General features: G+C 35.0%; 1 protein-coding gene across 3 annotated transcripts in view; it reads right to left on the reverse strand.

The window, feature by feature from the left end:
• LOC115224741 (ephrin type-A receptor 4a) overlaps positions 1-15,000 on the reverse strand; it is a 47,270-nt gene that overhangs the window by 29,993 nt on the left and 2,277 nt on the right. For 2 of the 3 annotated variants that reach the window (XM_029795632.2, XM_036513687.1), the window contains exon 2: positions 8,173-8,214. The exons of the other annotated variant lie outside the window; for it this stretch is intronic. In XM_029795632.2, the coding sequence (XP_029651492.1) occupies positions 8,173-8,214 (42 nt within the window). The remainder of the gene's footprint in view (positions 1-8,172; positions 8,215-15,000) is intronic. 3 annotated transcript variants of the gene reach the window in all.

Below are 15,000 nucleotides of genomic sequence, written 5' to 3' on the forward strand. Positions count from 1 at the left end.
ACAAAGGACAGTAGTAAAAGAATTCAGTCTCCAACCACCTAGAAAAAAAAAACTAAAATGAATTTAAAAGAAAAAAAACCCCACATATGAGGAAAAGGGAACGTAGGGGGGTGAGCAGGAGGAGATAATACTGAGATCTGTAAAAGAGGAATTGTAAAATATCGCATTTAATATAAAAAGAATAATATTAATACTTAAATCAATAGTGATGTGGTTTGGCTCTTTATAGAAGGAAGGGGATATTCTCTTCATAAAAGAGGCAGGTACCATGATTGCATTTTTGATGTGTAATATGTACATAGCAGGCACTTCGTGAACCGCAAAACCCTGCATCTTGGACTGTTTGAAAAGAAAACATTGTCAAAATCTCTATGGAGAAACCTATGAGATGCTTCATTCCGGAGATTGTGGTTTTGGGTTTGGCCTCACAGAGAAGCAACTATATATGTGTGCATGTATGTATGTATGTATATATATATATATATATATATATATATTATATATATATATATATATATATATATAGATAATGTTTAAGTTTATCTCTTGAGACCTTCAATAAAATTCAAAAACATCACTGAAAGTTATATTTTCTACAGAATTCTTCAGTCACATTGTTTACATAGATGTATTCATACACAAGGCATAACTTTCAGTGGTGGCTTTGAATTCTATAGAAAATCTATAGAATTAAGCTTAAAAACAAGATAATACTGCTAATACTACAGTAAGGCATGATATTGGCTTGTAAGCATTTAATATATTTGGTATATTGCAAAATGAAATGCTATATCCTTGCCAGTCATTAGTGTGTATGTGTATATATATATATTATATATATATACACACACACACACACACACACAATCATATCCATATTATATATATATATATATATATATATACATATATATATAATAGTAGTAGTAGCAGTAGTAATAAAATATTGAAAACATATGTCATTTCATGTTTTTATAAAACATACACATGTTTTGGCAAATTACTGCCAAGATTACATAATTGCTTGTTGAAACATTATATTATCTTGTTAATTCACCTTTTCAGTGCTTTTGCTAAACACTATATGTTTGCTGTGTTCCACTGATACTATTACATGGCTCGTATTCTGCACACTGCCCTATCCCATGGTTTGATGTCTCATGCTGTACAGCACTGGGTATAGGGGTGGATGGAGTGTAGGACTTATTACTGAGCCCAAACTTCCATTACGTGTCATGCTTTGCAGCTTACACACACACACACACATACACACACATATATATATATAAATACACAAATACACATACAGGAGTGCACATAAATTTGTGTAACATATATGTTTGTGTGTGTGTCTGTGCATGAGTGAGTATTACTATTTAAACATACACACATAAGCGTTCAAGTGTGGAAATAATGAAAAAAAAAAACAAATTAAGAAATTAATAAATAAATATAACGAAGCAGCAGACCGACAATTTTCACAGAACATGAAGCATTGGAAAGGAACATAACAAAAGCTGAATCTAGATTTTCACTCTCCTCTAATTAATTTAACGAACATTTACTCATTATTTTCTCTGTGTATGTGTGTGTGTATTTATTTGCCCACATACATATTGTGGGCAAATAGAGTGCAGGAGTGGCTGTGTGGTAAGTAGCTTGCTAACCAACCACATGGCTCCGGGTTCAGTCCCACTGCATGGCATCTTGGGCAAGTGTCTTCTGCTATAGCCCCAGGCCGACCAATGCCTTGTGAGTGGATTTGGTAGACGGAAACTGAAAGAAGCCTGTCGTATATATATATATATATATATATATAATGTGTGTGTGTATGTTTGTGTGTCTGTGTTTGTCCCCCTAGTAAATGGTACCTGTGCCAGTGGCATGCAAAAAGCACCCGTTACACTCTTAGAGTAGTTGGCATTAGGAAGGGCATCTAGCCATAGAAACCCTGCCAAATCAGACTGGAACCATGCTTCCCTGTTCCAGTCACTCCATTTAACCCATGCCAACATGGAAAACAGACATTAAATGATGATGATGATGATGATTTCTGTTAGCACTGACAGACTAAAACCTTGGGTTTCATTCAAGTAGATTAAATCAACTGCATTATTCAGATTTGCAAGGGCAAGTATCTATCACACAGAATACTATACAGCCGACAAAATACTAAATCGTATCCAAGGATGGATTGTAAAATCTTATTCTATAGATACAGCCATACCTGAACAAACACAGGTGCGAATTCAGAGCAACAGCAGCAGAGAGCAGTGCTAACTGTATATGATAAATAACCTTTTCTATCATAGACATGATGCATCTACAGTGTGCTAAAGGTTAATACTGAGTGCTTTATAAATATCTACCTGGATTTTTTAATCCCTTTTATTCAATATGCACACACACAGACACACACACATATCTTGCAGTCATACTGCTTTTTTTGTTGTATATTTTATTTTGTTGTGTTTGTTTTTGTCATTGTCCTGTACATTCATCAGCTGTTCCTAGCAGCTTCTCATCACTGTCACCACTAAGAGTGAACAATATCAATGTTAAAGGTTCGAAATTGTAATGATCTTTTAGGCGTTGACTGATGATGAATTAGCTACGACTTATCTGTTTGTTACGTTTTTTGTAAAATTTTCTGTTTGTTGTGTTTTTGTTAAAATTTTGAAATATCTATCTATATAGCTATATGTTTGTCCTATCTCAGTGTGGAACAGGTAGATGTCTGCCTCAGCGTAAGGTCAGGGCTGAAAGATGTCTGCCTCAGCGTAAGCTGAAGGCTGAAAGATAACCTATCACTTTGGTCAAGTATTGAACTCAGAAATATCAGTCAGGAAAAATCTAGTCCTAAAGAACTTATCCACTCACCCAACTTACTACTAAACAACCTTTCTTGCTTTGCATATTAACATTAAACCTCCATTCACATCAAAAGGCAGGGTGAAAGGATATTAGGGTATTGGGCACCAGCAAAAAAAAAAAAAAAAAAGACAAAAATGTTCTAGTGGGGTGGGATTATGATAAAGCAAAATTAAAGGCACAATTCAAAAAAGCAAAACATATCATGGCATTAAAGGGTACACACTGCTTCTTGCAGACATTTTACATCTTTTAATAGCAATTTCATCACCAGCATTACCATCAATTATTGTGTGTAAAGGCATGTGTGTGTCTGTCTGTGTGTGTGTGTGTGTTGGAAATACTAATCATGAGCTAGAGACATTTCTCATTTAAAGGCTTCAAGCCAGGACTAGGTGTCAAGAATAATAAGATATATTAAATTAAAATGATTCATTACAGTTGGCCTCCTGTTTCAGTCTGTAAAGTAATTTTCAAGAGACTGAAGCACTCCTACAGTGAGAAACATTTGGCCAACTGTAATGAGTCACTTAAATTATATTTAACCCTTTAGTGTTCAGATTATTCTATCAAACATAATGCTTATTGATTCCCATTAATTTGAATTAATCATGCATTATCTCATATCTTCAAGATCTTGATGGTGTAATTACCTAATGTAGAATAACATTGTAGGGTAGGTGTGAGAGCCTGGATCTGGTCAGTTTGAACATAAAACAGATTAGCTATTTTGGCCGGATATGGCCGGTTTAAATACTAAAGGGTTAAAGGCTTCAAGCCAGGACTAGATGTCAAGAATAATAAGATATATTAAATTAAAATGATTCATTACAGTTGGCCTCCTGTTTCAGTCTGTAAAGTAATTTTCAAGTGACTGAAGCACTCCTACAGTGAGAAACATTTGGCCAACTGTAATGAGTCACTTAAATTATATTTAATATATGTAATATATAATTGAACAGTATTACCATTAATTCTTTTGTGTACTTACATGTATGTTCTATATATGGAATATATCTTATACAAAGATGTCTGTGATGTATGTGTATGGAGATGGAGATGGAGCATGTGAAGGTGTTCATTTGCATGTTTATATATAAGGGTATATATTTATGCCCTCCCATTCCTGCACGTGCATGTGGGCCTGAGTGTATGTGTATTTTTATGAATGTGTGTGTTGTGTGTGTGTGTATTTTTATGAATGCGTGTGTGTGTGTGTGTATGTGTATTTTTATGAATGCATGTGTGCGTGTGTGTGTGTATTTTTATGAATGCGTGTGTGTGTGTATGTGTGTATTTTTATGAATATGTGTGTGTGTGTGTGTGTGTGTGTATTTTTATGAATGTGTGTGTGTGTGTGTGTATGTGTGTGTGTGTGTGTGTATGTGTGTGTGTGTGTGTGTATGTGTATTTTTATGAATGTGTGTGTGTGTGTGGGTATGCAATAAATCAAAAGAGCAGTACCAAAAAATGGTTGATGACATACACATTAAAAACAAATGAATACAAATAGGCGAGGCAGCAATATAAAGCAAATCATAAATTGAACAACCAAAGAAATTAAAAAAAAAAAAAAAGACACACAGACAAACAGAGCAGACAACATCGAAGTGGAAGGGAAAATGAGTTTATAGAAGTTTTGGTTATATTAATAGTGATGATTGATAGAGAGAGAGAGAGTGATAGTTGGAGTAGCAATTGTAGTAGCAGGAGTAGATTCAGGAGTCATAAAGTGAAATCAGATTGACAGAACCTTTGTGATATCCCAACTGGACTGATTGCACTTGTAAGTCAAATGTCCAGTTTAATCACATGCAGATCAAATGTGAAGATCATATGTTCCTTTAGCATTTAAGCCAGTCATAACCAGCGGCCCAAATATTCTACCTTGTTCCATGTTAAAATTGGGATCTTTTCGGTTTGAACGGCAGTTTTTAACATAATTTCTAGGTAACTAAAAAATTTTAAACTTCGTATACTGGTAGAATGTGTTTATAAAATATCTTTTTCTCTTGGGTTCATTGAGAAAATTCTATAGTTTGTAAGATATTTGTTGCTTTTTTCTTCAATTTCTGCAATTTCAATCAATCAATGATGTGTATTGAGGTAAATAACATTCTGTGCCATATGAATATGTCCCTCGTTTAAGAAACAGATTGGGTTTATTTACATTTGTGGAGAAAATAGATGCCCTCTCCCCACCCCTAACCCTAACTAACCCCAACCCTAAAACATATTGAAATGCAATAGATTGATACTAGGGTCATAATTATGGGTGACAATTTCATATGACACCGCTAGAAAAAACTGCCATTCAAACCGAAAAGATCCTAAAATTGGCTAGATCCAGCCTCTCACATCAACCCTACAAAGTCATTTTAAAAGTAAGCAATCACATCATTGACAACTCAAAGCTATGAAATAATGCATGGTTAATTCAAATCAATGTGAATAAATAGCCAATACATTTGACAGAGTAATCTGAATGTTAAGGGTTAAACTGTTCGTATCCAACCCAAATATTTAACCTATTTTATCTTCAAACCAGCAGGATCTGGCTTCTCACACCTATCCTACAATGCTGTTTTAAAAATAAGTGATCACATCATTGAAATCTCAAAACTACAAGATAATGCTTGATTAATTCAAAACATTGTGAATACATAAGCATTACATTTGACAGAGTAATCATCATCATCATCGTTTAGCGTCCGCTTTCCATGCTGGCATGGGTTGGACGGTGCAACTGGGGTCTGGGAAGCCAGAAGGCTGCACCAGGCCCAGTCTGATCTGGCAATGTTTCTACGGCTGGATGCCCTTCCTAACGCCAAGGATGCCCTTCCTAACACCAATCTGAATGCTAAAGGGCTAAGACCATTATTTCCTTTCAGTTTTTTCTTTAATCCTTTAGTATTCAAATTGGCCATATCCAGTCTCTCGCACCTTCCCTAAATTGCCATTCGTAAAATAAACAAACCACATCATCAAAATCTCAAAGCTACCAGATAATGCAGGATTAATTTAAAACAATGTAAATAAATAAGCATTAATGTTTGACAGAATAATCTCAATGCTAAGGGATTAAACTGGCCATATCTGGCCCCTCACACCTATCCTAAAATATGAAACTACTTTATCTAATATGCTCTTTCTCTATCTGAATCAATAACATGAGGTTTGAAAGAAGTTTGGCTGCTGTCTCTAGCTGAGCGTGCAACGAGCAAAGGGGAGAGTTAAGAAAGAAAAACAGAATAAGCAAAGCACTATAGAAAGAGTGAGAGAGAGAGAGAGAGAGAGACCAACAAAGCAATGGCTGAGAATACAGAGAGAGAGAGAGAGAGCAAGGGAGAGAGATGTAGAAAAATAGTCAATCAAACTAGCAGTGTTGATGTTGTTCATGCCATAAGTGAATCTAAAGATCTAGGATCAAATGAGCTCTACAGCTGTCATCACCAATTTTCCATTTTTTGTTTTTCATGTAATAGCTAATCTAAAACTTGTTGTGGTCTCTGTATGACCATTTATCGATTTTCTCTTTCTTTCCGTTTATGATGAAGATTTGGTTACTATTTCTAGCATGCCAAGTGGTCCCATGAGCTCTTTCTTGTTGACTTTAGAATATAATGCAGTAGAAAAGTACGAGAGCGAGAAAGGGAATGATGACGAAACATCTAAGGGACAAAGAATGAAATATAAGACTAAAGAATGAGTAGAGTAATGAAGGAGAGTAATGAATGAAGGAGCAAAAAACTATGAGTGGAAGGAATGAGGAAAATATGAAAGTGGAGATGATGCTTGTGATGATGATGATGATGATGATGATGGTGGTAATGGTGATAGTTGTGATGATGATGATGGTTGTGATGAAGATGATGACGGTGGTAATGATGATAGTTGTGATGATGATAATGATGGTGGTGATGAAGATGGTGATGGTGGTAATGATGATAGTTGTGATGATGATGATGATGATGGTTGTGATGAAGATGATGGTGGTAATGATGATAGTTGTGATGATGATGATGGTGGTGATGAAGATGGTGATGGTGGTAATGATGATAGTTGTGATGATGATGATGATGGTGGTGATGAAGATGGTGATGGTGGTAATGATGATAGTTGTGATGATGATGGTGGTGATGATGATAGTTGTGATGATGATGATGGTGGTGATGTCTGATTCTGTTGACAGTGATGGTGATGATCATGCTGATGCTGCTCTTGCTGATACAACTGATGAGGACGATGATGATAATGATGATGTCTTATCCCTGGCCTAAACTCGACTGAGCATTGCTTCAGCCAAAAGCACTCAAACTATGGCCAACCCATCCCATCCCATCCTATCCCGTCCCTTATTCCATCTATTTTTCTTACTTCCATTTCAGGGCATAGCATACCTTGTACTACATTATCTAAATAACGACCTTCTATATTTTCTTCCTTAGCACGAGAGATTTGGCTGTGATTTCAAGCAGCCGGAACAATCAGGTAGAGGTTCCTCTCATGGCCTTAGTGATGATGAGGATGGTGGTGGCAGCGGTGGTTGAAGGTAAGGAGTATGTTGGTGAAGAATGGAAAGTGAGGGGAGGTAAGAAGGTGAATCAAAGCAAGCAAAATGTAAACAACAACAAGAACAACAACAACAGCAAATAAAACAACAAAATACAACAATGCTATAAAAGCCAAAAGAAGCAATGAAACTATCTAATTCTACTATATATATATATATATATACATACACATACACACACATATACATTTGCATATATATATATTTTATATATATATGCATGTATACACATCTATGTATATCTATGTGTGTGTGTGTATATATATATATATCTAAATATATATTCATGATATGAATCTAATACTAAAACACCAAACAAAAGCATGAAAGGAAAGAGGGAAATACGAAGAGAGAGAGAGAGAGAAAGAATGAGAGAGAGTAAAAGGGATTAAAAGAAAGAGAGAGCGAGAGAGAGAGTGTGAGAGCGAGGAAGAGATACAGGTAAACAAAATAATAGTTTCCAACACATGGAAAACTAAAGATAGATAGATAGAGAGAGAGAGAGAGAGAGAGAGAGAGAGAGAGAGAGAATCAAAGGGATGGCAGTAGCAGAGATAGTAATAGTTGTAGTGGTGGTGGTGGTAGTAGTAGTGAAAAAGGAGAGGGTGCAGACAAGTGACTGTTTTTTTTTTTTAGATTTTTGAATTTTTTTCTTTTTCAAAGAATCGAAATATTTTAATATTCAGAGTAGAGAACATATGGTTGGAGGATTATATGTGAAAACTCACTTTTCTCACCCATCCTGTCGGCCCATATTAAACGGCTTAAGCCTATAAATGTAAGAGAGGGGAAATAAATAATACAAAAAAAAAATAAAAAAAATAAAATTACAACAACAATGAAATTGAACACACACATAAAAAAAAAATTAAGCCACAAATTAAAATATTTCAAATAAAATGATAAAAATTAAAATTTTTTAATTTTCCACAAATATGTTATGAAATTTTTTTTTTTAATTTAAAAAAAAAATATATTTTAATTTTTAAATTGAGGAAGTCAAATATATTGATAATAAAAACAATGAAAGTGGGTGATGAAAATGATGATGACGACGATGATGATGATAAAGATGAGGTTGATGATGAGTAGGATGAAGTTAATGATGATAGCGATGATGATGAAGAGGTTCTTTATGGCGATGATGATGGTGATGTTGTTGATAGTTTCCTTAAATAGAGCAGAAAAGCATTAAGGCAATTAGAGTCAAGTGTCTTAACCAAAAACGCTGTAATAACTGACGAATTGATGACGAAATATCGATGGATGATTGATTTTGCTGAAATTAAAAATATTGATTTTTTTTTTTCTGACATTATACAATATTAATAATATATAAACACACATACATACACACATACACTGATGAATACAATATTATGAGCATATGTGCTTCGAATATCTAAAATAAATACATGGTACCCTTGTGTGTCATAAGAGGTAACAATGAGGGTTAGCAAAAAATAAGGGTTAACATCTGGTCATCAATGACTGCCCCAAAAGATCCTATCCAACCATGCCAGTATGTATATGTGACATAAAAACAAAAATACTGTTCATGATGTGATGTTAAATATATATGATGAAGATAATGATGATGATGATGAGTATATAGGGATAAATTATCCAGGTGGGTACCATACCAGCTCTGAAGTACAGTCTAAGTTCCAGCTCACTGCATCAAGTAGTAAGATGCTTGAGGGATCGTTCAGGGTGAGCGATCTCACTGTAATTATTTACATGGGTGAATATGGGCTTGCTTTGCTGTCTCCATATTCAATGTAATTGTTTTGAATTCTTATATATATATGTGTGTGTGTGTGTGTGTGTGTGTGTGTGTGTGTGTGTGTGTGTGCATGTGTTAAATAAAATGAGTACAGCTGTTTCTGGGATATTAGCGATATCTCTTCATCAGAGATGATATGAAAGAGTTAACTAGAAGAAAATAGTAAAGTTCATCTTGGGTCTTCTGGATACCAATACATCTCATATATAAATACATACATATATATATATATATATATATGGAGGCACATGGCCTAGTGGTTAGAGCAGTGGACTCGCAGTCGAGGGATCACAGGTTCGAATCTCAGACCAAGCGATGTGTGTGTCTATGAGCGAAACACCTAAGCTCCACGCGACTCCGGCAGAAGGTAATGGCAAACTTTTGCTGACTCTTTCGCCACAACTTTCTCTCACTCTTTCCTCCTGCATCTTGCAGCTCACCTGCGACGGACTGGCATACCATCCAGGTGGGGAACCTATATGCTAAGAAACCAGGAAACCGGCCCTTATGAGCCAGGTGTGGCTCGAGAAGGAACAAACAACAACAACAACATATATATATATGTATGTATGTATGTATAAATGTAAATATATATATAAAACTATTGACCAGACAATAAGATGTTGTTTTCATGTACTTCTTTTGCATAGCTGTAGCTTTCAAATGGTGTCAACCCACTGGCTAGATGGGCAAGCCTACGTCATTTAAGGGGCCAAGATCATGACATTCATCTCTGCACAGGATACAAGTCCATCACAAGATTACTCGTTATTGCCATCTGGATGGACATAAAAGGAGGTTTTTTGCTAAAGAACACAACTTAGCAACCTCACAATTACCAGTGGTACAAAAAAGGCACTCAGTTCATACTCTAACGTGGTTGGCATTTGGAAGGGCATCCAAGCCATAGAAGCCATGTCAAAGACAACGACGAAGCACGGCGCAGCTCAGTGGCATGCCAGATCCTGTCAAACTGGTTCTTTTTTTCAAGCTAGCAGAGTAAAGCTCCGTGGGTGATTTGGCTGCTATTTCTAGCAACAATACCATAAGTTTGAATACATACAACCTACCACAGAATTCCATACATGCACTTATTATTACACCAGATGTATGTATGAATGTAGATATGTATGTAAGTATGTACATGTATATTTATATATTTATACACAGAGATCTGTAAATACACATACACACATGGACACAGTCAGGCAGATAGATGTGTATTGTGTGGTCACATGTCCTTAAAGGGAGATCACTGGCTTAAATCGGAAGGCAAAAAACCCCTCTGGGATCAAATCTTAGGTCTGGACTAAGAAATACCTATAATATATTTAGCTCCAGCCTGACTACATGCTTACCAATACAAAAGTAACATACACAAATATATATATATACATACATACATACATATACATACATATATATATACATACATATATATATATACATACATACATACATATATATATATAAAACACACAAACATGTACACTAAAACACATATATACACACACAGTTATATATAAACATGAACATAGGTATGCATAGATATGTTTAAATACACAAACATAAATATACGCAGACGCATGACAATATATATATAAATATACATACAGAGATACACTTATATACACACAAACATACATATGCACACAAATACATATATATATATATAAATATACATACATAGATACACTTATATACACACAAACATATGCACACAAATACATACATATATATAAATATACATACATAGATACACTAATATACACACAAATACATATATATATATATATATATATATATATACACACACACACACACACACATATTACTACACATACAAACATATATATATATATATATATATATACAGGCATAAACGTTACATAAATACACACATATATTTATAGACATACACATAGACACAAATATGCTAGCTTCGATGTACAATAAGAACATTTGTGTGTGTGTGTTTGTGTATATATGTAATATATATATACACACACGCATACACAAACACATACATATGTATGTACACACAAACACTGAAGGAAAGAAACTATAAAAGAACAGACAAAAAAAAAAAATTTCCCTGTATCTGATAAGGAGATTATGCACAAAAAATAAAATATATATTTTTGTTGAATCAAAAACAAAAATAAATACCCCCTTTAAAAACACTGTAAAAAAAAAAAAATGAATCAAGAAAAAATCATGAAAATAAAAAAAAGCTTAAAATGGAATATCATTAGATGATTATCTCCTCTTTGCAACATCTTTCCTTCTATCGCAAACACAACATATCTTCTTCGTATACTGAATTATTTCGTCTTCATGGTAGTGATCTTGGTTTCACTGAATCTTACCAGTGGTAGTACATCTATCACTTTATATTTATCTAACCATCGCTTTCTATCTATGTAGCTACACAAATATTGTTTTCTGTACGTCTTTTGTTTTTTAATTATTTTACCTATCTGTCTGTCTGTCAGTCAGTTTATCGATCTATCTATCTATTTCTCTCTCTCTATATATATATATCTATCTATTTCTCTTTCTGTCTATATATCTATCTCTTTCTCTCTCTGTCTATACATCTATCTCTTTCTCTCTCTGTCTATACATCTATCTGTTTATCTCTATCTGTCTGTCGCTCTATCTATCGCTCTATCTATCGCTCTATCTATCGATCTATCTATTTATTTATCTATCTATCTATCTATCGCTCTATATATCTATCGCTCTATCTATCTATCTCCTGCTCTATCTATCTATTTCACTACCCACCTGTTTTTTTTTCTCTTGCTTATGTACCTGTTTCTGTTTGCCAACCACATTAACTATGTAACATATCTATCTACCCGCCCCACCCTGAGTACCTACCCTACCATCCGTTTACCTGCTATCCTGCAATCTTAATAACTCGCTTATCATTTTGCCTTGTTCTCACACACGGATTCCCATTCTCTCTCTCTCTCTCCCAAGCATTCCCCCACAACACACGAACACACACACATACACACACACACACACACACACACACACACACACACACACACAGAAGCAGATTTAAGTAACAATCAAAAAGGACAGAGAAGAAGATGAGAGAGATAATCCATCTGTGATCCGAGAAGAAATTCATCGGTGCCAAGTGTCTTGGAAATCTGTTGTGACACTTGGAACCAAATCAGATCTCGGTTGCTTTACTTCACGAGATATAACAATAAACGGATTGCAGCTTCCAGCATCGGTTCTTTGAAAATTAGGAAATAAATCCAAGCATCTTTTGAAATTCATTTCCTTAATGAAAGAAAGTTTTACTGGGATTCACAGGATAAAGAAGGGGGTCATACAAAGGTTAGATGCATTTGACCAAATTCCTTCTTCTAATTTCTTACAGTGGCAATTTGACGGATAAATTCAATTACACCACCGCCAACAACAACAACAACAGTACAAACAACCATTGAGGTAATTTCTCTTCTAAGACAACAACAAAGTTAATCTTAGCCAAGTTCATTTCAGCAAAGTCAATTTTAGCAAAGGTGGCATGAATGGCTTGTAGAAATTTTAATTTCCAACACTGGCACAGTGTGGCAATGTGGAGTGAAGGTGTAGTTGATTAGGCCAACCCCAGTATGAAACCGGTACAGACACAGCATTGATTTTTCCAGATAAAAATAAGGATTTTTTTTCTATTATAGGCATAAGGGCTGAAATTTTGGGTGAGAGGCTAGTTGATTATATTGACCCCAGAAATTAACTGTTACATATTTTATCAACCCTGAAAGGAGTGGCAATGTGGAGTGATGGTGTAGTTGATTAGGCCATCCCCAGTAAGAAACCGGTACAGACACAGCATTGATTTTTCCAGATAAAAATGATTTTTTTCTATTATAGGCATAAGGGCTGAAATTTTTGGGTGAGAGGCTAGTTGATTACATTGACCCCAGAAATTAACTGTTACATATTTTATCAACCCTGAAAGGAGTGGCAATGTGGAGTGAAGGTGTAGTTGATTAGGCCAACCCCAGTGAGAAACCGGTACAGACACAGCATTGATTTTTCCAGATAAAAATAAGGAGTTTTTTTATATTATAGGCATGAGGGCTGAAATTTTGGGTGAGAGGCTAGTTGATTATATTGACCCCAGAAATTAACTGTTACATATTTTATCAACCCTGAAAGGACGAAAGGCAAAGTTAACCTTGGTGGAATTTGAACTCAGAATGTGACGAATTAGGAGAAATACTGCAAAGCATTTTCCCAATGTGCTAATAATTCTTCCAAGTTGCCGCCTTTGGTTTCAAATTCTAGTGAAAGGCCAGAAAACTTGAGAGGAGTGGCCAAGTTGCAGAACTAGTCTGGTAATTAATTATATTAATCCCCAGGAGGATGCGAGGTGCTGCTGACATCTGCAGGCTTTGGAACTCAGAATGTAAGAAGCCCGAACTAATATCGCGAAGCATATTGTGCAATGCTGTAAGGATTCTGCTACTTGTAATAACAACAACAACAATAGTTGCTGGTGTTTCTTCTTAGCTTTTAAGTAAATAGTGAAGAATTCAAACAAGGCCGACCAAAGCCTTGTGAGTGAATTTGGTAGACGGAAACTGAAAAGAAGCCCGTCGTAGATATGTATATATATATGTATGTATGTGTGCGTGTATGTTTGTGTGTCTGTGTTTGTCCCCCCAACATCGCTTGACAACCGATGCTGGTGTGTTTATGTCCCCGTCACTTAGCGGTTTGGCAAAAGAGACCAATAGAATAAGTACTGGGCTTACAAAGAATAAGTCCCGGGGTCGAGTTGCTCGACTAAAGGCGGTGCTCCAGCATGGCCACAGTCAAATGACAGAAACAAGTAAAAGAGAAAAAGAGAAATAATAATGATGATGATGATAATAATATTAATAATAATAATAATCTTATAGGGGAGTACAGTATGTAGTTCTGCATTTCAATTTATAGCATCTTGCCAAATAGAACTCCTGAGAATATACTTAAGCCATCCCAGATTTCAAAAATCTAGACACGATGGTGATGATGATGATGAGGAGGCTGGTGATGTGTTAAACTATTTGGAAAAGTGAAACCTTTCAAAGTTGAGAAAAATATGCCTTGTGATTGAAGAGGAACTTATGTTAATGAACTTACATTTCGAAATATTTTAATTTGATATGGTAAGTGTATATTAATGGAATCACCACCACTACTATTACTACGGCTACTACTACTACTACTGCTACCACTACTGCTGCTACTAGACCTACTTAAAAACTTGGTCCTCGCTATAACAAGTTTGGTAGAAGGCTGTGTAACATTAGAAAAGTATATGAGTGAGAGTGTATGTGTGCATACGAAAATTTGGATGTATGCATAAAATATTTTCAACCTAACTAGTTGTCTAACTATCTATCTATCTATCTGTCCCCCTCTCTATCTATCTATCTATCTATCTATCTAGTTGCCTCTATCTATTTGTCTGTCTCTCTCTCTATCTATCTGTCTGTCTCTGTATCTATCTATTTATTTATGGTCCTCATACAATTCAAATGGATCTATTAGTTAAGATATGTAAATAAATACTGTTTTGTTTCTTTATTTTATGGTCAAAAACGCCCAAAATTGTCAAATGTATAAATAAGAGCAAAATGCAGCAAAGCTATTTAGCGACTCGCAAGGAATAAAAATTATTTAAGCTTTTGATTCAACGCCACCTTAAACACTTGGTTGTAACCATACTAAATCATGTTGCTACATTATT

This window comes from Octopus sinensis, linkage group LG26 (assembly GCF_006345805.1).
Source record: "Octopus sinensis linkage group LG26, ASM634580v1, whole genome shotgun sequence".
NCBI lineage: Eukaryota > Metazoa > Mollusca > Cephalopoda > Octopoda > Octopodidae > Octopus > Octopus sinensis.